This window comes from Panicum virgatum, chromosome 4K (genome assembly GCF_016808335.1).
Source record: "Panicum virgatum strain AP13 chromosome 4K, P.virgatum_v5, whole genome shotgun sequence".
NCBI lineage: Eukaryota > Viridiplantae > Streptophyta > Magnoliopsida > Poales > Poaceae > Panicum > Panicum virgatum.
Genome location: NC_053139.1, coordinates 15,946,297 through 15,968,543, shown reverse-complemented (window position 1 = coordinate 15,968,543; position 22,247 = coordinate 15,946,297). Strand labels below are relative to the sequence as shown.

The window sequence follows — 22,247 nt, the reverse complement described above, 5'->3', positions numbered from 1 at the left end:
AGTCGCACTCAATAGCACCCCCGAGGGGCGCGATTAGGCATCACTTGAGGCGATGATTTGGTCAACTGCCACTTGAAGCGCAATTTATATTCCCCTTCGGGAGTAGATAACGTTTTGGGCTGAATGTTAGTCTCAGACCCGTTACTATATGCATGCAGGTGAAGACAAAATTGATGACATAACTCACATGGAAAGAGAAGTTCTTTCTAAAAAAATCTATAACTCTTAAACCATGCATTCAAATTAAATTTCGATTGCACCATCATCTTTCTTATTATAAGATCTTCAAAACAAGACCACACTTGACTATATTTGCATGATATTTTTCAAAAATATTTTTTTAATATGAAATAATTATTTTCAGCTACTGGGAACAAATATTTTAATAACACGAACAAATGATTATTTTCTATGAACAAAAAATTAAACATGATGAACAAATAATAATGTTCTCCGAACAAAATATTAAGTGTCGCGAACATTTAATTGTATAGTATAAATAATAAAAATGAATATCACGAACAAATGAGTTAGCCTCACAGAACAAATAATAGTACACAGCGAACAAAAAATTTAAAAATCACGAACATTTAATTATAAAGAATAAGTAATAAAAATTGAGCCCACGATCAAATGATCTGTATATAACACATAAATAATTAATTTAACACTATGAACAAATAGTTCTATATTAAAAACAAAATAGTCTGCATTGTAAATAAATTATGCTTACCTATTAATAATTTCTTCTACAAACTGAATAAATAAAAAACAGATCTCCATTGCTGAAAAATAATAATATAATAATTACGTGAAATATAATTAATGGTATGAGTATTATATAAGGAATATGCAAAAAAATCTAACTCTTTTAATGTTTGCACTTGATGTGTCCATAGTAGCATGTATATTGTAACTCGCTTTTCCATCTTTAGCATGATAGAAACACATAAAAAAGAAAGAAAGAGAAAGAAACTATGGATGGATAAATGCTGACGAAGGGAATAGGTGAAAGCGATGTTTCTCTAATCTATCCACATAATATAAACAAATAGCCTAATATTACTGCTCTTATCGTATCCATGCAACAAAATAATATTTTATAGTGTGTGCGATCTTTTTCTAGAGAAAAGGAAGAAAGAAAATTGAAGAGTAGAAAATAAAATAATAAATCACAGAACTTAGTCCATAGAAAAATAGAAAATGATGAAAGAAAACAAAAATAAAGAAGTTTGAAATTGAATTGAAGAGAAAGATAAATTATACTGATATATTACAGAAGAAATATTTGGGATAGCATTGGAAAAAGAAAAGTAAAGAAAGAACAAGAGGAAAATGAATACAAAATGGAACAAAAAAAAGTAGGCGCAGAAGCTTTGCATATGCATGCAAGTGTCTGGTCAAATCACAACTCTTGTTATTTTGTGAGTCGTGACAGCTAATCACTAGGACCTTCCACCTACGCCTCACATGCATGAGTTTCCAGGACCCCGCCTCGCATGCATGCGCTTGTCCATGGGCCAACTGAAATTGTGTTGGGCCAAATAAACAAATAGGACAGTCCACCAACGCATGTATATTTGTTCAGAGGATGGATTCAATATTTGTAGCCTGAGCGATGCATAGTCTTCCCGCCCCCGAGGCACCACGGCTATATATTGCCTAGGCTACAGATGCTCGATCCATCACCTGAACGATTCCCGTAAGCTAGCGGATTGGGCCCAATGTCATCTGTTTCTCCATCCTATCATCGATTGTGGCAGCCTAACAAGGTGTCAGATCAGTTTATTGGTCGGAGATCCTCGATCCATCACCTGAACGATTCTCGTAAGCTAGCGGATTGGGCCCAATGTCATCTGTTTCTCCATCCTATCATCGATTGTGGCAGCTTAACAAGGTGTCAAATAGTTTATTGGTCTGAGATCCTCGATCCATCACCTGAACGATTCCTGTAAGCTAGCGGATTGGGCCCAATGTCATCTGATTCTTCATCCTATCATCGAATGTGGCAGCCTAACAAGGTGTCAGCTCAGTTTATTGGTCTGCTAGCTCTTGGATCCCTATTGCACCATTAATTACAATTTGAGCCCAGCATACCACAAGGGAGAGGATTGATTTGACGGAGGAAGGGATATTCACGTTTATTTTTTCATTTCTTTTTTTTTTCTTGTGTTGCTGCTATTCAAGTTACTTGTTTCTATTTCTTCATATTTTTTAGCTCCTTTTCCCCCTCATTGCTTGTTTCGTTTTCTTTCATTCTTTTTTCCTTCCAGTACTTGTCCTTTCTTTTTTATTTTGCTAATATTTTACACTATTTTTATTTTCTATTTAATTCCTCTTATTTACTTATTTAATTTTTCTCCTAAATCATGTAGATGTTTTTCTCTATTTTAGAATCCGTGATAAATTAATATTTAGCATTTTGTTAGTTAAATCTATGAATCCTTATTATATAGGAGATTATTGGTGTAAAAACTTTATTCTTTCATAGCATATTGTATTTGTGCAAATCGTGAAAGTATATTTGAATTATCAAAAGTACAGCTCTATATTTGATTGTTCCATTTCATCAAATCATATATTATTTTATAATATTATAAATGTTTCCGATATTTTTTGGTATATACTTTTCTATAAAATTTGTTATTGCTTAGTATATTTCTTTTCATATGCAAATTATTTGTTTGCGACCAAATATGATGAGTCATAATATTCTTTTCTTTATATCTCTATTTCTTATATTCTCTTCCATTCAGTAGTACTAATTTTTCATAAATTTTCCATCCTTTTTATATTTTCTTTCATATTTTGTTTAACTAACTTGTTAACTATGAATCTATGTAAATTGTGGAGTGTGGACGTGTCGTGTAGAGTTCTTTTATAATTTTGTTTTTATATATTAACTTGTTTAACACGTGTATATATGCTTATAAGATTATTTTCTAAAATGTAGATATATTTTTCTTCATGTCTGTGTGTAACTAATTTGTTGACAATACAAAATTATTTGTTCCCTTTGTAGCTTAAATTGTTGGGCGATGTTGATTCTTTTGTTTGTGAGATTTGTTTTCAATTATTTATCCAATACATTCAAATGTTCGCGCTGTATACTATTTTTGTTTGTTGTACATTATTTGTTCATTACGTTTAATTTTTTTGTTCGTAAAAATAATTATTTGTTCATATTGTTAAAATATTTGTTCGCATTATCTAAAATTAATTATTTAGTATTAATAAAATGTTTCTTTAAAAAAAATCATGCAAACATAAACAAATATGGTTTTGTTTTGAAGATCTTATCATAAGAAAGATAATGGTGTAATCCAAATTTAATTTGGATACTCAGTTTTATTGTTATAATTTTTAAGTTTTAGATTTGCATGCACGTGGATGATGTCAGTATTTTATCTATATCTGCATGCATGTGCAGATTCTCTTTCCTATTAAGCTGGCAAATTGCTTGCGCATGGAAACAGGTTAGCAGAAAAATTAACTCACGGAAAAAAAGATACTAACAGGCCTAAGATACAACCCAACATGCCGTTTGGACCTGAGGAAAATTAATCACTTGTGCTTTAGGTGATGGTTCGTGGAACCATCATGAATAACTATCTCCCTCTAAATGTTAAGAGTTACACCTGTGACTACAATCAAATCATCATACAAGGTGGGATAATTTTTTTTATTGCGGAACAAAATTTCTTTTGTTGCTGGAACAATTGAAAAATTGTTCCGCAATAAAAAAATTATTCTAGAACAAATTTGACTGGATTATACACGTGGGTCGGTTTAAGCCCAAAACACGGAATTTAGAATCTAAAGTGGGGGAGACTTGCTGTGCTAAGTCTCCTCCGGGTCACGCGAGGAAACCCCAACCCCCCCCCCCCCCTCCCGGGTTTGTATATATCTTCCGCAAAATGGATAATCTATGTATCTACAAAGTCCATTATATCCAAATTAGATTCAACATTTCTACAAACTACCTTCAATATTTTTTACAAACTATTTCAACATTTGAAGAGAATAGATTCAACATTTGGCAAAAATTAGATCAACATTTTTTTTCAATTGTCTTCTCCCTCGCCGGCATAGGGAAGCAGCCGTGGTGAGCACTGGGGGTGGGCGGCCCGCCCGCGGTGGCAGGGAGCAGGGGATCGGGGCGCGTGCCACAATGGCGGTGAGCTTCGGCGGAGGATGGCCGCGGCAGCGGCGAGCTTTGGCGGCGGCGCACGGCGGGGAGGCAAAGCAAAAGGCGGGGCGGAGGACAGTGACGGCGGCGGGAGGCAGGGCGGAGGGCGGCGGCGGTGGGGAGTAGGGAGCGGATAGCGGAGGGGATGCCGGAGGAGGAAGACAAGACGGTGGGGACAAAAAAAATCAGATGGTTAGTATGTGTTGTATGAATCTCAAATAGTGAAAGGTGTGGAAGAAAAAATTCTTCCAGAAGATGTATACACTCTGTTCGCTGCATCTTCATTGCATCTAGCCAACAATATTTCTCTCTCACACAAAATCAGTACCAGCCAGCAGTACTTTTCTCTCACAAAAAATCAACACCAGCCACCAGCACAAGCCAACCGAACAACACAGACTATCCCCCCCCCCCTCGCGCTGCTCGCTATAGTACAGAGAAATTCCTGGTACAAGAAGCCCATTATTGTGCTGGGCCGACCCTCCTTGTTGAGGGCTGTGGACTTGTTGATTTAAAGATCCAACATATAAATGTGGATTCTGGCAGTCTGCCAGTCTCGAACCATCTCCATCTCCTCTGCTCGCGCGCTTGCTGGATTTATGGCTTCCGGGCTCCGGCGGTAAACGCCGGGCGGGGACTAGGGGGTGAGGGCGAGGAGTTTTTTTTGGATCAGAATGGTTTCACATCTTGGTGCCGCGCTGGCGTGTGGAAGCTGTGGCAGCGAGACGCAGGCAAGATGCCTGTCAGGGCAAAGTGGGCATCCACTGGCGGATCCAAGTACGCCCACTATGTTTCCTTTCTGTATTATTCGGAAAAAAAAGTCTCCTTTCTACCTATTCATTCATGCGTTGATGATTTCAGTGGAATCATTATCCCGCCGCATAGCACGTGCTGGACTAAATGCCTGAACAGCAGTTCTTTACACTGGGTTGCCAGGGAGAAAGTCGTGCTGACGCCAGACAGAACATAGATATTTTGGCCGAAATACTTTTTTTTTTACGGAGAACACTCTGCTTCTATTGAAAGCCATAAAAGTTCGGTAGTCGGTACAAACTGGGAGCACCAGTTACACTTAAAAGCGCAAAAAGTGGGGGGGGGGGGGGGGGGGGGGGCGAACGCTAGATCTCAACAATGTCTGATAACACCGTGATATTTGGAGAGTAGCCGTTCAACCAACTCCGCATAGCTTCCACCACCCTGGCGAGCTTTTCTTGATCAACCGGATTCAACAGTCTCCACCATTTCTGCACAAAAGATACACCGGAGCATATGACATCAATAGGGTTGTTAGGGAAAGTCTTTTCAATAGCCATCTTATTTCGCGTTGGCCAAATTGACCAAGCAATCCCAGCAAAGAGGAAGAGGCCTCGCCTCAGGTCAGTTTTAAGCATGCCTGTGAGCTTGCCCCCCAGCAACTCATCCCAAGAATTGGGTAAAACGCCCCCAAACACCTCACTGAGACAGGCCCACACAATCTAGCTAGTGAGCAACTGAAGATGTGAGAAACAGTTTCCTGCCACCCACAAAGCAAGCAACGCGAACTTCCTTTCCAACCTCGCCGTTTTAAAGCCATTGCAGACTGTAGTTTGTTATGGGCAAGCTGCCACAAAAATACTTTGATCTTCATTGGCAGCTTCGTCTTCCAAATATTCTCTGCTTCTTTCTCCCGCACACCCCTATGCGAGATGAATCTGTATAGGCTCTTGGTAGAAAAACACTTGTCATTTTCAAGCGCCCATGTAACATCATCCTGTCGACCCCCCTCCAACTGGACATCTTGCAGGGACACGCACAAACGATCCAGCTCCTCTGCTTCCGTTAGACTCAGACTTTTTCGGAAGTCTATATCCCATTCACCATGAATGTAGTAATCTGCTACTAAAGCCTCTTCATCTCTGCACATGCTATAAAGGGTAGGAAATTGCACTCTAATAGTAATAGGACAATCTCTCAGCCAAGTGTCATGCCAAAAAGCTATTTTATAACCATCACCCACCGTGTACAGAGCTCCCCATTTGAATAGGTGTTTCACCTTATGAAGGCCCTGCCAGAATTGAGAAGTTCCTTGGGTTTTAGAATTAAAAAAGTTCCCATCCTGTAGATACTTAGCTGCTAAGAGTTTATACCAAACCTCATAAGGTCCCTTTGTAATTTTCCAAATCCATTTTACCAACAAGCAGTCATTATGAGTTTAGTGTTAATGATGCCCAACTCCCCTGGTCTGTCGGCCTGCTGACAGAGTCCCAACTAGCCATATGGTACTTGAACTCATCCCTGGCGCCTTGCCAAAAGAATTTGCCCCTCAGGGAGTCCATCCACTTATGTACCCCTTTAGGCCTCGTTCGGCAGCCCTGTTTTCAAACCAGGCCTGTTTTCAAGCCAGGCCTGGATCGAGTGAATCCTCCTGGCTTCACTAATCCTGGTCTGGTTTAGTTCCAACTGGTTTCTATCCACCCCCTATAAAATTATTGTTCGGTACACAAGGTTTCATTCCGGCTGGGCACTTGCAGCAAGCACTATATAATACAAACTTTCACATTCCGTAGTGCATTCAAAGCACTATCAAAGAAAGCACATTCTGGAGTGATCACAAAATATATAATACATACTGCCATATCAAAGCAAACACATGCCGGAGCAAGCACTATACGAGCCTGGAGCAAGCAGTATCAAAGCACTAGTCAACAAATGATTCAAGCATTAGTTTACAGAATAAAAACCTTTGACTGCCATATAAGGTATAAAGATAGAAAGAGCACGTTCTGGCAACACAGAACTAGGTCTCAACAAGGTGACAATATGCTAGAGAAGTCACTGATCCAAAATTGCAAACATAGTAACATTGAACTCCTCGGCCGAAACAAGATCCATTATTTAGCCCACTATATATATAGGTGACATGGATAAGGTATAACTTAGACCTTGAAACCTCTTCTTCTTGTCAGATGTGTTCTTGAGCTGCACAAGAATAGAGAGTGAACCCAAAAATTAAATAGCACTAATGATTGTTTCTACCACTGAAACTGAAATCTAGCACTAAGCAGATGTAAGTCAATATAGATATAAGTCATTATTAGATAGTAAAATAAAAAACAATATTTTTGCTGGTACAGTTCATTTGGTGGATTAGAGTTGTGATCCACTTTGATACCAGACAGCAACACTAAGACACCCATTCAGGTGTAAAACTATGCATTAACATAGATCTATGCAAAACACCAGTCAAAAACAAATATGTACCAGACATGAGCTATAGATTTTGCATAGAAGGGAAATAGTTAAATCTGAAATTGGATATGATAATGAGATGTGTGTTTGCCTACAGTTCAGTTATCAAACATTCAGCAAGCTAGCAGGTGTACCGTATTCATCTGGAAGCTTGAATGCAAGAAACAAAACTCAGTCTCCCAAACTCCTTAGGGATTAAATGCAGGTCAAGGATGAGAACTAACCTTTGGTGATGCTAACCATTTCACTTCTCAGCTAAGATAATGCAGACTCCAAGTCATCTTCACATGCACTCAGAAAGATTTCTCTATTTTCTAGGCTCTTAAAGACTGAATAAGCCTTAACCTTCTCTTGCTTTGTAACATCCATTGTGCTCAACATACACACGCACTTCTTGATGGAGTAATCTGTAGCTTGTGAGCATTCCTTCTCTCTAGCCAACTGGGCTGTTTCATCCTCAGCTTGTTTGGTTCTCATCTCAATGTACCTCTCCAAGCTGCACTCAAGTCTTAAACTCTTAGTACTCTTCTTGTCTTGTTTTTCTTGCCTCCTTTTTGCTATTGCAGCCTGTCTTTTTGCTTTTCAGTCAGAACTTTGTTAGCTTGAGTCTCTTGCTCTCTCAAGTTTGTTTGCACCACACTTACATCTGCATCTTCAGTTTCTTTCTCTCTTGAGCATCTTTGCTCCTCAAGCAGCACAACATCATCATCATCATCATCATCATCATCATCATCATCATCATCATCATCATCATCATCATGTTGCTGAGTATCATCTTCCAATTCTGGTAGCCGCTTCAGGGGTGCCTCGTCTTCCATTGAATCAAGGGTGGTGCAGTTGTATTTTCCCTCAGCAAGATGGCCTACGTAAGAACAAGGAAACAATACACGTGAAATAGCAGCACACAACATAGAAGATCAGAACTCATTAATTTGAACAACAAGATCAAAACTTACCGTCATATAGCTCACCAAGTGTATCATACAATGGAAAGCTAGCTTTGTTATTTCAAAACTTTTTGATCTTTGGAAATGACTACACATGCAAAGGATAATCACGGATTATTGTAAGGCATCAAACAAATCACAAATCACAAAAGAAGATACAAACAACAACAACAACAACAACAACAACATAGCCTTTTTTCCCAAGCAAGTTGGGGTAGGCTAGAGATGAAACCCGAAAGAAATAAGTTCAAAGTTCAGGCACATTGATAGCTAGTCTCCAAGCGCTCCTATCCAAAGCTATCACTTTAGAGATATTCCAATCCTTAAGGTCTCTCTTAACCGACTCATCCCACGTCAGTTTAGGTCTACCTTTACCCCTCTTTACATTATCGACCCGCTCAAGAACCCCATTACACCGGCGCCTCAGGAGGCCTTCGTTGGACATGTCCAAACCATCTCAGCCGATGCTGTGTAAGTTTCTCCTCAATTGGTGCCACCCCGACCCTATCCCGAATAACTTCATTTCGGACTCTATCCCTCCTTGTGTGCCCGCAAAACCACCGCAACATCCGCATCTCTGCTATACTCAGTTGCCGGACATGTCGCCTTTTTGTAGGCCAACATTCAGTACCGTATAACATCACCGGACGAATTGCTGTCCTATAGAATTTGCCTTTTAGCTTTTGTGGCACCATCTTGTCACAAAGGATGCCAGAAGCTTGCCGCCATTTCAACCAGCCAGCTGAAATTCTATGCCTAACATCTTCATCAATGTCGCCATCCTTTTGTAGCACTGATTCTAAATACCGAAAAGTATCATTCTGGACCACCACTTGCCCATCTAGACTAACGTCTCCCCCCTCATGCCTAGTCGCGCTGAAATCGCACATCATGTACTCGGTCTTGGTCCTACTAAGAAATCACAAAAGAAGATATTGATCACAAAACAACTTACTATTCCAAGTTGTTCCACATAGCTGGAGATCCCTCGACCATACATCTTTTTTCATTCCAGCTGGATCCACTTTGCTGTTTTGCTGCTTTCAGCATCTTGTAGTCTCTCTTTAGTTGACATTCCTTATCTTGAATTTGACTTTTGGTGAATGATACGAATTTGTTTCGTGTGTGGAACTCCTTCACCATTCTGTTCCAAGTTTCTGAGTTCCAACCATTATCTCCTCTGCTGTCTTTGTAATCATGAAGGATTTCAACAAGTGACTTCTCCAACTGCGTGTTCCAAACTGCTCTTTGTTTGACTACAAAAGCAATGGTCAGTCATCTACATACATAATAAATGTACATTATGAATAAACAGTAAATACCATACCTTTTGGAGAGCTTGTTGTCTTCTTAGCAAGTCTGCTCTGAGGAGAGACTCTCTTGATGCTACTACTTGGCGTAGCTAGCATCCTACCGAACTTAGGCGATCCCCTTGAACTCATACTAACTTTTGGTGAACCTTTCCCAACCATAACTGCCATATTATACATAACTTTATTCAATTAATACATGATAACTCAGATTAATATTTGACTGACATAATCTTAATCAATTATTACAACTCATCATGGGGAAAAAAGAAAAAAAACTAATGTCGACTAATCTCCATGTACATGCTGCTGATATTGGACCCACATCTCTTGAGCAATTGAATCTCTCAATGCGTTGCCTTTTGCACTGCTAGCTGCATTGCTCTGATCACCACTTGGCAAATCAACAAAGTCTGCAGGGTTGATATTATCTGGCTGATCATCCAGCCACTCCTCATCTCCTTCCATTTCCCTGATTAGATTGTGAAATATAGCAGCTGCAATGGGTAACTTTACTTGATTCTTCAACTTGTGGAAGGTTGCGACTTTCAGAATAGGTAAGCGATTCTTAAGCACTCCTAAAGTCCTTTCCACATGGTTCCTTAGTAGCGCGTGCCGATGATTGAATAACTCTTTTGAATTTTGTGGTCTTCTATGACCAGGCCCAAACTCTTTCAAGTGATATCTGACTCCCCGATAAGGTGCTAGGAAAGAAGAGGTGTTTGCGTAGCCGCCATCAACAAGATAAAACTTGCCTGGAGGCACCTCGAATCCTTTACTCATAGCAGACCTCAACACTCTAGAATCCGTAGCAGATCCCTCCCATCCACTAGAAACAAACGTGATTTTAAGGTCAAAATCACAAGCAATCATAACATTGATGCTCAGTGTGTTCTTCCTATTTCTAAATAGGGAAGCTTTTTCAGAGGCAATTGAAATAGGAATGTGGGTGCCATCAATGGCACCGAGGCAATTCCTGAAGAATGGATAATATCTTGGATTTGTGATAATTTTTGGATGGACTTGATTAGGGTTGGGAGGTTTGAGGAATTCACGAGAAAGACCAGGGAGAACATTCTTGAAGAAGTGGTTTATGTGGCGATGAAATGTATCATTACTGTGGTGAAATGTGATCTGGAGATCCTCATAGGAAGCATTGTGGCTGAGCATGTACAGAAAGAATCCAAGTTTCTCCTCAACCTTGATTCTTGTATCAGGGACAAGTTTGTTCCTGCGAAGGTAATCAGCCAAATAACTGAAGATCCAAGGTTCCATCCTAAAAGCTACCAAACAGTTCTTCATGTGTCCTTGGAGCAACCGACGGACCTCCTCCTCGCCCGATTCCTCAGGGCTATGACGTTATTTCTTTTCCCCTCATCGGTTAGACTCCAAAAGAGAAAGGGCAGGGAGAATAAACAGCATCATATCATCATCATCTTCCTCCCTCCTCTTTCTAATACGGTCTCTCAAAGTCATATTCATTGGATTACTATACAAGAGAACAGGCCAGTCATATAGAACATGGCAAAATATATTTACTGGAGTACCTTTCGGAGTCAAAACGGGGTCCCAGGAAGGAGGTGGCTCGTCTTCACCAATTCTAGGAACTGCTGGTACAATCTGAATAAAAAGCACAAGGTAAATTAAATCGAATTCCATTCTGATTTCATCTACAGTTAGGAAAGATAATAAACACTAAAGGTTGTTAAAATGTCCATCAAGTTCATCGATCGGCTAACCTAGCTCCTCTAATGTTTCAGTATGACCGGGGAACATAACAGCCAAGGCTTTGCAATTTAGTATATAAGAGTAAATAACTGAAAGCATGGTCATATATTTAAATGATATCTTAATATCTAAAATAGCTCGACAACAATCGGAGAATCAAGCTGGCATGGCTGCTAGGTTGCCATAAGGTTGGATTGAAAAGCACTCTCTAGAAAACAAGCATGAGTTATGTGATGGAATCATCAAAATTATGAAAAATTATGTTAAATTGAGTATATGGCTGAGCATAGTATTTGAATTAGTTTGGATTTGATCTGGTGACTAGCGGTTTCTCCAAATTAGAGACCTAGCAAATTAAACTGTACAACCACGGTAACAGTTGCTCGTTGTGTCTTGTCAGAAAAAGTCTAGAAATTGATATAACATATTAATCCAATGGTGGTGGTCACTGGTCATTTCATCAGTCATCACCGGCATCAATGTAGCAGCCATCCCATCCCCATCTACGGAAGCATGCAAATCAACACATGTCCTCAAGTCCAGTTTTGCTACAAGCTAATGCTACCGCTTGCAGTCGCTGGAGGGTAGGCAAGCAACACTAAAAAAAAATTGGGCACAGTGCTGAAGATCCGCACTGTGTGGGTGTGGTGAGGTGCAGTATATTCTTGTTGCCTTGCGCCGGTGGTGGTGGTGGCCGCGGAATATTTCCGGTGGAAGCGAGCAAGCAGATCTTGCAAAGTATCTAAGCCCACCCGAGGCTGGAGATGGAAAGAGAAAGCAAGAGAGAGGGAGGAACACCAAGGCAGCCGCAAGCCCGGACCTCATCGTCACTAGGCCGGACTGGCGGGCCTAGCGACGGATCTAGCAAGAAGGCAAGAACTCTAGCGCCCGAGAACCCTAGCACTGGAGAAAGAAAAGGGCAAGGAAGATGAGGCTGATGCGTTACCGGCGAGAAGATGGCGGAGCACGTGCCGTGCCGCTGCGTCGTCGCCGTCGCCTCGCCCCGCCGCCTTGGCGCCTCGCACGCTGCCGCCTCCTGATTTCACGTCGGAGACTCGCGACGCCTCGCCTGGTTTCGTTCCGGGAGGGAGGAGGTCCAGCTTTGTTCCGGGCCATGGAGCTGGAATGGGAGGCTGATCCGGTCCATGTTTGATTCCGGGCTAGGCCAATCGAACAGTGATTCCGGGCCAAACCTGATTTCATTCCGGGCTATCCCAATCCGCCCAGATTGGGCCTCATTTCGGGCCGTTCCGAGCCTTGCCGAACGAGGCCTTAGGGAGTAGGTAAAAGCCCATCATGAACATTGGTAAACCAGAGAGACAGGAGTTTAAAAGCACCTGTTTCCCTCCTGAGGATAGGTCCTTACCTTTTCAAGTGTCAAGTCTTTTACTCATTTTTTGCTTCAACCCTGCAAAATCTACAGCACCCAGTTTTGAGTCTTAAATTGGTATCCCCAGATACCTCATTGGCCAAGAGCCCAGCTTACAGTTGAGCATATTGGCCAGTCTCTCGTGCTGCGTCTGATCCATTCCAAACCCAAAGACATCGCTCTTATGGAAGTTTATTTTCAATCCAGAGAGCCATTCAAGTATAAGATGGGTTTGAGATTTAGCACAGATTGTTCTGACCCATCTATCATGATGACCGTGTCATCAACATATTGAATGTCGGGCCCGGCCTTTGGAAAGTCAGTCCAACTGAGTCAAAACCCTAGCCGCCCCACTACAGCCGCCCGATCTGTGGCGGCACTGGAGCCTCCTGAAGGCCGTCGCCAACCTGCGCGCCGCCATCCCTGGACAGTGCCAGTGGCGACCCGAAGGCAGGCGGTACCCGCGACGATCTCCTTCAACTACGTCAGGTACAACTACGGGAATGACTACGGCCCCTATGTCGCTCTCGTCCCCAACCATGATGGCCGAAACATCTGCTACGTCTATGATGCCACTTCTTCCCGGTCTAGATCTACAACTTGTCATTTCATTTGGGTTGTGCTCATGTTGATTAGGTGCTAGATCCTGGAAATGTTAAATACTAAGTCATGTTTTTCCTACATTTGGTATCATTCGCCTGAGCACCTACTCCGTGAGCCATTAGAACCCTAGATCTAGTCAAGTTTCAGATCTTGGTTGGTTTTAGTTCTCGGTCTAAGTGTTTTAAGTTCTCGGTTCAAGTTTTAGTTCATGATTAGTGTAGATCTACTAGTCCTAAGCCTAGATCTCGCATGGAAACCTTTAGATCCGAGAGTGAGAGATAAGAAATGAGTAGAAAGCAATCAGATCCATAGGTTCTCACCCCCAAAGAAACCCCAAAAACCCCCACTCAGATTCGAAAAGCCATAAGATCTCGTCATTAGAAACAAAAAGAAAAAAGACCAGCTCCCTAGGCGGCGCCCAGCGCCCGCTAAGTTAAACGTACTACCGAGCGCTCGCAAGGTGCTACGCCATGAGGATGCACGGGGCTCAGTGGCACCCGCGGCGGCGCACCATGAGAATACATGGGGTCCTGAGACTCCCACAGCGGCAGTAAAAAAAAAGGACGGCGCCGCGGCAAGGCAAACCGCGGATGCGCCGTCGGCCTCATGGTCGCCGCAAGGCGCCGGGACCGGCGACGCACCCGCGCCCTACCAAGCCGTGGATGAGAAGCCGCTCCAGAGGCCGGCCGGAGCAGCGCTTGAGGAAGTGGCGGCCAGAGCACGACGCCGGACGGCGGTGGTTCTCCGGCGCACCCGCACCCGCAATGGCGGTGCTTGAGGGGTGGCCCTGGAGCACCACCACCGGCCGGTGACATGGCCGGCGTTGCCATAAGATGCTCCGGGAGGCGCACACCGGCGGAGGCACGCCGAGCGGCTTGAGGTGGCGGGCGGAGGCCGAAGTGCCGGCGCCCGTGCTGCTGCAGGGCTGCTGGATGAGTGGAGAGGAAAAGAATGAGCTAGGGTCAGGGTTTCCTAGAAGAGGTCCACTTTTATACCTCCGATGTTCAGTGCGGACCGTCGGATAAGGGTTTTCCGATCGGACGGCTCAGATCAGTTCAGCCACGTGGGGACTCCGCTCGGGCCGAATTGGCGGCCTAGCCATTGGCTGCTGGGCCCCAAGCCCAGGCGGGGGTGGGCGAGTGGGGGCGCGGCAGGGCCGGATGGCCGGCCCGCCGGTCGGTTTTTGGGCTTCGAGCCCAATAAGCTTTAGGCCCCCTAACTTTCTTCGTTTTATGCATTTATGAGTTTAATTTTCAATGCATTTAAGTTACAAATTCATATGAGTACTAAATGAATTTTGTTTTGAGCATCTTTGCACTGAAAATTATGAGAAAATGAAACCAACGTGAATTTTATTCAGAATTGTTTAGTTTATTTTGAGCATTTATTTAATTTCTGACCAACATTGTTATTAAATAATTGCCACGAGATGTTTAGTTTAAATTTAAGTTTATTTTGCTTCTGCCCAACAGTGATGCAAAATTAAGTTTCCGCTGCATTCTTTATGCTAAGTTACTTTGTTTCTGCCCAATGGTGATGCAAAGTTTATTTTATAAGTTATTCAGTTCCTTTATTTGCTACTGCCCAACGGTGTTGCAAATTGCACTAAGTTATGTTTTATTCTGGCCAACGCTGATTAATTCATTTATTCATTATGTTGTCATTACTGAATAAACTCTATTTATTTTCTTATACTCATATCCCACTCCCGCCAGTATCATTGCTTATGTCAATGTTGTGGAGAAGCTGTCAGGTGATAACTTCGCAAAGTTGAGCCGTGAGATAGAGCTGATTTTGGTCATGATGGATAAGGATCATTTCATGAGAGACAGAGCTCCTATAGCACCAGTTGCACAAGGGACTGATGACACCACCCTTGCTGAGCGCACTGCTGCTTATGAGAAGGAAAAGGAGCGTTGGGAGCGCTCTGATCGAATTGCTCTCATGGTCATGGATTTTACCATCAGTCTCACAATCAGGGGAGCTCTTGAGAAGGAGCCTAAGAGTGCTAAGAGCTTCATGACGAGCATTGAGGAGTACTTTAAGGGATCTACAAAGTCCAATGCCAATACCCTCCTGTCCCAGCTCATGTCCGCTAAGTACAATGGACAAGGTAATGTCAGGGAGCACATTATGGGGATGGTGGACATCCGGGATAAGCTTAAGGACCTGGATTGCCCCCTTAATGATGCTACACTGCTTCACCACGTCATGACCTCCCTCCCACCAGTTTTTGAGCCTTTCAAGGTAAACTACAATGGGAGTGATAAGCAATGGGACATAACCACACTTGTGTCTAAGTGTGCTCAAGAGGAACAAAGGCTATGGGAGTGATAAGCAATGGAACATAACCACACTTGTGTCTAAGTGTGCTCAAGAGGAACAAAGGCTTCGCTCACAGCACCCTGAGCTTATGAACCATGTGAGTCAAGATGGTTCTAAGAACAAGAATAAGAGGGTCTTCCGCTCCAAGAAGGATAACACTACAAGAGATTTGACATTAGGTGGCGTTCTATTTATGTCATAGAAATAGTTATTTTCGTTATGTTTTGCATTTTGTGACGTTCGGGTGACGAAAATGCGATCGTCGCCTAATATGGATCATAAAATGTATTCTATGACAAAAACATAATTTTTTGTCACAAATTTTGTGACAATCCTTGCGGTGTCACTAATTTGTGACGCTCGCTTTTCGTCACTACCAAGTCCAAAAAACGTCACGAAATCTATGCCATGACTGACTATGCAAGTGTCACGCAGTACAAAAAACATCACAAAAAATTGTCTTCTGCTGATGTAGCGATGACTAGGATATGGCGTGGATGACTAGGATATGGCGTGGCAGAACGATTTGATTCGTCACAAAACAATGAATGGCCCAACAAAGCCCATTTGGAGAGCATTATATTGTGGGCTAAATTGCATGCCCATTACGTTTTACACATGTCAACCATTTTTATATCTGTCCAGCCCATTTGCACATATTACAGCCCATTCCTCATTCAACCCATTACAAACATTGCAGCCCAGAGCCCAATCAAAATAGAAGATAGAATCACGCAAGATCAACATAAATGTAGCCACGCTATCATTCATTAATCCTAGTGGCACAAATACAGTAGCACAACCCTACTAGGTACTAGTAATATATAGTCTTAAGGAAAATACAGTACCAAACAAGATATCCAAGTCACATGTCCAAATCACTAAACAATGGACCATTCATCATGAATCTAGAAAGTAGCATGAGATGAAGAAATTGCCTACTCATTCTCAATGGCTACTGCCTTGGACAAACTTTGAATCTTGCCAACTGCTTGTGCCTTCTGCTGATTCTCCTACCTTCTTTGGGATGTCTATAGAAAATTAGAAACTTATTGCCTGCTGCACAATACCCTATAACAAAATGGATTTCAACATTAGTACTAGAATGCAATAGATAGAATATGTAGGATACAATTTCTGAAATAATGAGGCATTTTTATTAATTACTAACACTGGAACAATAATTAGTTCAAATAGACAAAGAACAAACTGCAGATCACAAACCAAGACTAATTGCTATCCAATACATTTCTCAGGACCCTGGTTGTTGTAGCATGAAAATGACATTGCACGTGAACCAAACCTCACTGCATCAGTTCTACTTACCTGCTAATATTTACCTTTTCTTTCGAAAAAGCACTAATCAAACAGATAATCAGTGCTATTCTTAACAATACATACACCTTGCTGTAAAAAACAGATAGCCTTTTTCAAAATGCCAAAGTAGTATGATGCATCCACTCAAAATTTAAATACAACATGAGTCATCATTAGAACATCTAAGCATTTTTTTAATGGATCAGAAGCATTTAGCTATTTCATGTATATATTTCCATATAAAAGTAATATGGCAACTGTCTCTATGAAATAATACCAAACTATTAAGGACAGAAGACAAGAAAAAAGAAACAAAGTGGAAAGAAAATTATAAACCAATTACTCACCTGTTCATTGGCAGTTGGAGAAAGTCCACCCACATACACACGCATGGGAGTGGCCGGCTCTAAGACAACTCAGCTCGCCAACCTAAAATAGGACTTGTTCACAGAGATATGCTACATTTCATAGAGCAACTACTGATCTTCTACGGGGCAATTCCCTATCAGGAAGGGCAGGTCAAAATAAGTTATCTTTGATTATGCTAAGCATGATGCAAAATCCTAGTGGATAATTTATGGCGTCTCCCTACTGTCACTGTAACATCAGATTAATTGCTCTACGAATTCCGACTATGCATTTAACAAAAGTAACCAATTTGCTGTAACACAAAGTAGCAGAACCTGAAGAGAAGCTTACCAGGAAAGGTGCCCAAAATCAAATCAGCAACCTGGGGGAAGTACTAGCCGAGATGCACCAGGGTGAGGCCGAATAACAGCAAGAAGCCAAGGCTGTTATGGGGGCACGAAGCGTGGCGTGCCCTCACACATCCAGGGGTGGGGGCAAGGTCCCAGGTGGGGGAGTGAGAAACCGCCGACGAGCTCGAGGCCCATCTAGGTGTGGTCGAGCAGCCTCCCAGCGTCGGAGTGCCGCCTCCCCCGCATGCCGATGCTCTACGCATGCCACCACGAGGCTGTTGCTCACCACTCGCCGCCGCGGCTGTGGTTGTGTGGGAGCAGGCCGAGGAGCCACCCCGCGCCCCGTTGCTCTCCTTAGGCAGTTCGCTGATGCGCGAGGCCGTCCAGCTGGGCGCCCGGCCCGCAGCGCGCCGTTGCCTCTGCTGCCAGCTCCCGCTTGCCTGCCCTGTCGGGGTTGATGCCGGCCCCCTTGGCTCCTACCCTTGCCCGACCTGGACTGTGGACGAGCCGGCCGACGATGACCCAACTGAGCGGCGAGCGATCGAGCGACGCGGCGGTCTGCGGTTGAGCGCGAGGAGGTGGATCTGGGGAGCGGCGGCCATGGCTTGCGGCTGGAACGAAGGCGGAGGGGGAGGCCGAGGCAAGCTGAATAGGGTTTCTGGAGTGGATGAGCGCCACTGGATCGGCGATCTACGGACGTAAATAGTTGGGCCGGCAAAACGGGCCATGTTTCATTCCATCTCTATTTAATGTTTTTCTTTTTCCTTTTCCGTTTTACTACACCACTGTGAAGTAACATATAAAAATAATTATCTTATATACAAGAATATAATTTTCATATGTAATAGAATAAATTTAATGTATCATTTAGGAGTTTTAAGAATTTATTTTTAGATTTGATATTTTCTGTTATTTAATTGAATTTCTGCATGCGTGTTGAAAGTAATTATAGTTTGAACTACAAGTATCTCAAATAATAATATTTAAAAAAATCCCAAAAAATATATTTGAGCAAACATATACAATTTTAGGCCATATTCTGAAAAATAGATGAATGATTCAGATGTTTGTTAGGAATAATTCAAACTACTATGCACAACTTTATTGCAAATAAAAATGATAATATCTAAAGTTTATCAGAAAATTATAAAAATTGACATGCTATTATATTTTAGGTCCATAAGCTTATAATAAATTTTTTATATGATTTTAATAAAGTGGCTCTATACATTGTTTGCAAAACCATACATCACTTGCATAGTTCCATACAACTCAGGTAGAACTTTGAGATTTAAATGTCTCATAACATTTTTGAATTCGTATACACCTCGAATTTGAACACAACCTTATGTTTACCATAATATTAGAGAATACCAAGTTACATCACTAATTGTTATTCAAAAACTTGTTTTTTCTATTCTCTACTTAGGTGTAAGAAAATAAACATATCAAAAAACGATACAAAAACTAGCAATTTACATACAAATAGACACTATCAAATGAAAGATGTTGATTGTAGAAAAATTAAGAAAAAAGAACTACTAAATTTGGATTTCGTATGATAGAGAAATACCTTTTACAAGTGTTAATTTCGGATTAAAAAGAAAAAGACAAACAACGCATGTGTTCTTCATCTGTATTCACGTGGCCTAATAAGGCACAAAAAGTGCTTAATGCCAATGCTTACAACAATTGAGCCCATAGATCAGTTGGTAACACGTGCTCAGCTTGTTCAGCTCCCGCTGCACCATATTTTTTCAATTTTAGCTGCAGGCTTTCTTGTGCATGTTCGGAACTGGGCTGGGCTTTCGTGGTTCGAGCTCCCGCTGCACCATATTTTTTCAATTTTAGCTGATGGCTTTCTTGTGCATGTTCGGAACTGGGCTGGGCTTTCGTGTGTATGTTTGGAAATGGACGCGGTTTTTTTATTTTTTTATTTTTATTTTCGTTTTTTACAAAAATATATTTTCGTATTCGAAATTTACATGAATATACCCCAGCCGCCCCGCTGTCGGGCGGCGCCCGGCAGCCGGGCGGCAAGGACTTATCTAAAAAAATCGATAAAAAATTACGCCGAAGTCTCTGGAGGACCGGCCGCCCGGCAGCGGGGCGGCCAGCCCTCCAGGCCGCCCGCTTGCGGGGCGACCGGCCCCCCAACATGGTTGGCAGATAGCGTGACTCGGTGGTTGGGCGTTACGTGAGCTGACTGGTGAGAGGTACTCGTACATAACGATACTACTCCCTCCTGTTCGTGTGCATATCAAATAATCTACAATTTAGAACGAAGAGAGTACCTAGCACGCTAGAGCGGCTTCTATTTGTATCGATCTAGATCGGAATGATTCCGGAAATTCACTGCATTGCCCGGGATAAAGACGTGGTCTGCTCTGCACACTGCGCGTCACCAACTTGTGAGCAATCCGCGCGCCGGCAGCGGGATGAACCATACACTATTCCTTACTGCAACTGCCATTGCCATAAGAAGAAGGGCCCTGCCCCTCCGGCACCACCACCTGCACCACCTGCAATGGGTGGATACTGCAGAGAAGGCTCAACACAGTTTGCTACGTGGGGGTACGGCTACTAGGACTACCTAGTGTTAGTGATATACTGCATCGTTGTGTTTTTTTAAATTACCTAAGGTATGTTAGCTTAGTTCAGAATCTGTTTACCGTAGTTGCAACGGGTTCTGCCATGCCACTGCATATCTGATGTGTGTTTCATTAACGTTGTATTATGATGTAATTCCTATGGTTTACATTGTGTAATGTAGTCTTTAGTTTTTAATTCTTACCGTTATATTTGATGTGTGGTTCACAATATTCTAATCTCCTGAAAAGGTCCGGAAATATTAAAGGCAAGTTCGAAGATTCACTAGATTGCTTGTGCGTGCGTGGCACCTCAGCGCCGTGATATGTGACGCCAAGACGTGTTATCTCGGCGCCACATATTACGGCACCGACCCCATGGTCTATTTCTGCAAAAAGTTACAAAAAAGACACATATGTGAAATTCTTTCGCGAAAAGGGCTAAATTGCAAAAATTACGTCCGGGCGCCCCGTTGCCGGGCGACCGGCCCCCAGGGACCTGCGCGTAATTTTCTCCGCGAAATTTTTTCCAGAAATGCCTCTACCGCCCCGTTGCCGGGCGGCCAGGTCCCGATCGCCCGACAGCGGGGCGGCCGGGGTATATTCCTGTAAATTTCCAAATCGAAAATATATTTTTGTAAAAAATGAAAATAAAAAATAAAAAACTAAAAAACCCGCGGAAATTGGCTACGACGGGGAGGTTCGAACTCTCGGCTGAGCTATTTCTATTTTTTAATTATATTTTTATTAACATGACTAAATACTTGAATGCTCAAGTTTGGTACAGCTACTTCGTGGTAGTGCGTGGCCCCTGCTCTTTACAAGCCTAAAGGCCCATGTTCGGAACCACCTTGGGGAATTTTTTCCACTTCAAAAACCTCTTTGATCTCATGATGATTTAGGAAAGCAAAATATGACACTTTTTTTTTGCGGGTAAAAAATATGACACTTTTGACATGGAACAAGGACGGTTTTCAAATTTAGTTTGTTACGGGATTTTAAGGATTCAAAATTTTATTGACTTTACATAGTAATTTAAAATGGAAGAAAAAATGACATGTGGGACCCACCAAATAAAGTAATGGAACGCTGTCATAGTCCATTCTCTTTTTATTTGTTTGGAAATATATTTTTATGATGAATTAGCAATGCAAATTTGTTATAAATTTGTGACATTTGCCGGTTATCCTTTATGACAAAATAAAATTCATCAAGATATGTAACTGGATTCGTTTGTGACGATTTGTAGTTGGTCTTAGTAACGAGCACCTCATTTTCGTCACTAAACTATAGTGCCCAATACAAAACGTCACAAAGCAAACTACCATAATGACGAATAGCTCCGATGTCATGAGGTATTCGTCACAAAATGTCATATTTATTGTAGTGTAAGAAGGGTAAGAAACCCTATGATGGTCCTAAGCAAGATGGCGCTAAGCCCATCATATGTTTCCATTGTCACAAAGAGGGCCATATCACAAAGGATTGTGATCGCTTCAAGGAGTGGTGCATTAAGAATGGTAATGACGACTTAATTTCTATAGTCGATGAGTCCTTTTATGCATATTTTCTATTAAGTACTTGGTGGATTGACTCAGGTGCCACTGTTCATGTTACTAATTCCCCATAGGAGTTGTCTGGCGTGCGGACTATAAGAAGGGGGGACTCGAAAGCTCCGAGTCGCAAACGGGGTTGAAGCAAAAGTGGAGGCCGTAGGGACTCTTCAGTTACCACTTCACAGCGGCTTTGCTCTTTGTTTATTAGATGTCCTTTATGTTCCATCCATTCAGAGAAACTTGATTTCTGTTTCTAAGTTAGATCGAGATGGATATTCGTGCACTTTTGGGAATAATAGATGTGTAATAAGTTGTGATGGTGATACAGTTTGTTCTGCACCTTTACATGATGAGCTTTATTTATTGTCCTTAAGTAATATCTCTGTGAT

The 22,247-nt window shown here is 42.1% G+C and overlaps 1 protein-coding gene across 6 annotated transcripts; it reads right to left on the bottom strand.

Moving 5' to 3' along the window:
• Positions 1-6,693: 6,693 nt before the first annotated feature.
• On the bottom strand, positions 6,694-18,395 carry LOC120703307 (protein ALP1-like). 6 transcript variants are annotated; one of them, XR_005686874.1, is made up of 7 exons: positions 16,642-18,378; positions 11,222-11,294; positions 9,692-9,838; positions 9,320-9,620; positions 8,374-8,452; positions 7,642-8,279; positions 6,694-7,147 (listed from the first exon to the last, which is right to left on the bottom strand). XR_005686874.1 is itself a non-coding variant. In XM_039987323.1 (5 exons), exon 5 carries the CDS (start codon positions 10,974-10,976, stop codon positions 9,963-9,965), a length of 1,014 nt encoding a protein of 337 aa, XP_039843257.1. In that variant the 5' UTR covers positions 10,977-11,163; positions 11,222-11,294; positions 16,642-16,770; positions 17,364-17,518; positions 17,716-18,387; the 3' UTR covers positions 9,942-9,962. The 6 variants fall into 6 exon arrangements, 4 of the variants coding, with proteins under 4 accessions (XP_039843257.1, XP_039843256.1, XP_039843259.1 ...); XM_039987323.1 differs by lacking the exons at positions 6,694-7,147; positions 7,642-8,279; positions 8,374-8,452; positions 9,320-9,620; positions 9,692-9,838 and adding an exon at positions 9,942-11,163 and having other exon boundaries at positions 16,642-16,770; positions 17,364-17,518; positions 17,716-18,387; XR_005686875.1 differs by lacking the exons at positions 7,642-8,279; positions 8,374-8,452; positions 9,320-9,620; positions 9,692-9,838 and having other exon boundaries at positions 12,349-16,770; positions 17,364-18,395.
• Positions 18,396-22,247: the final 3,852 nt, after the last annotated feature.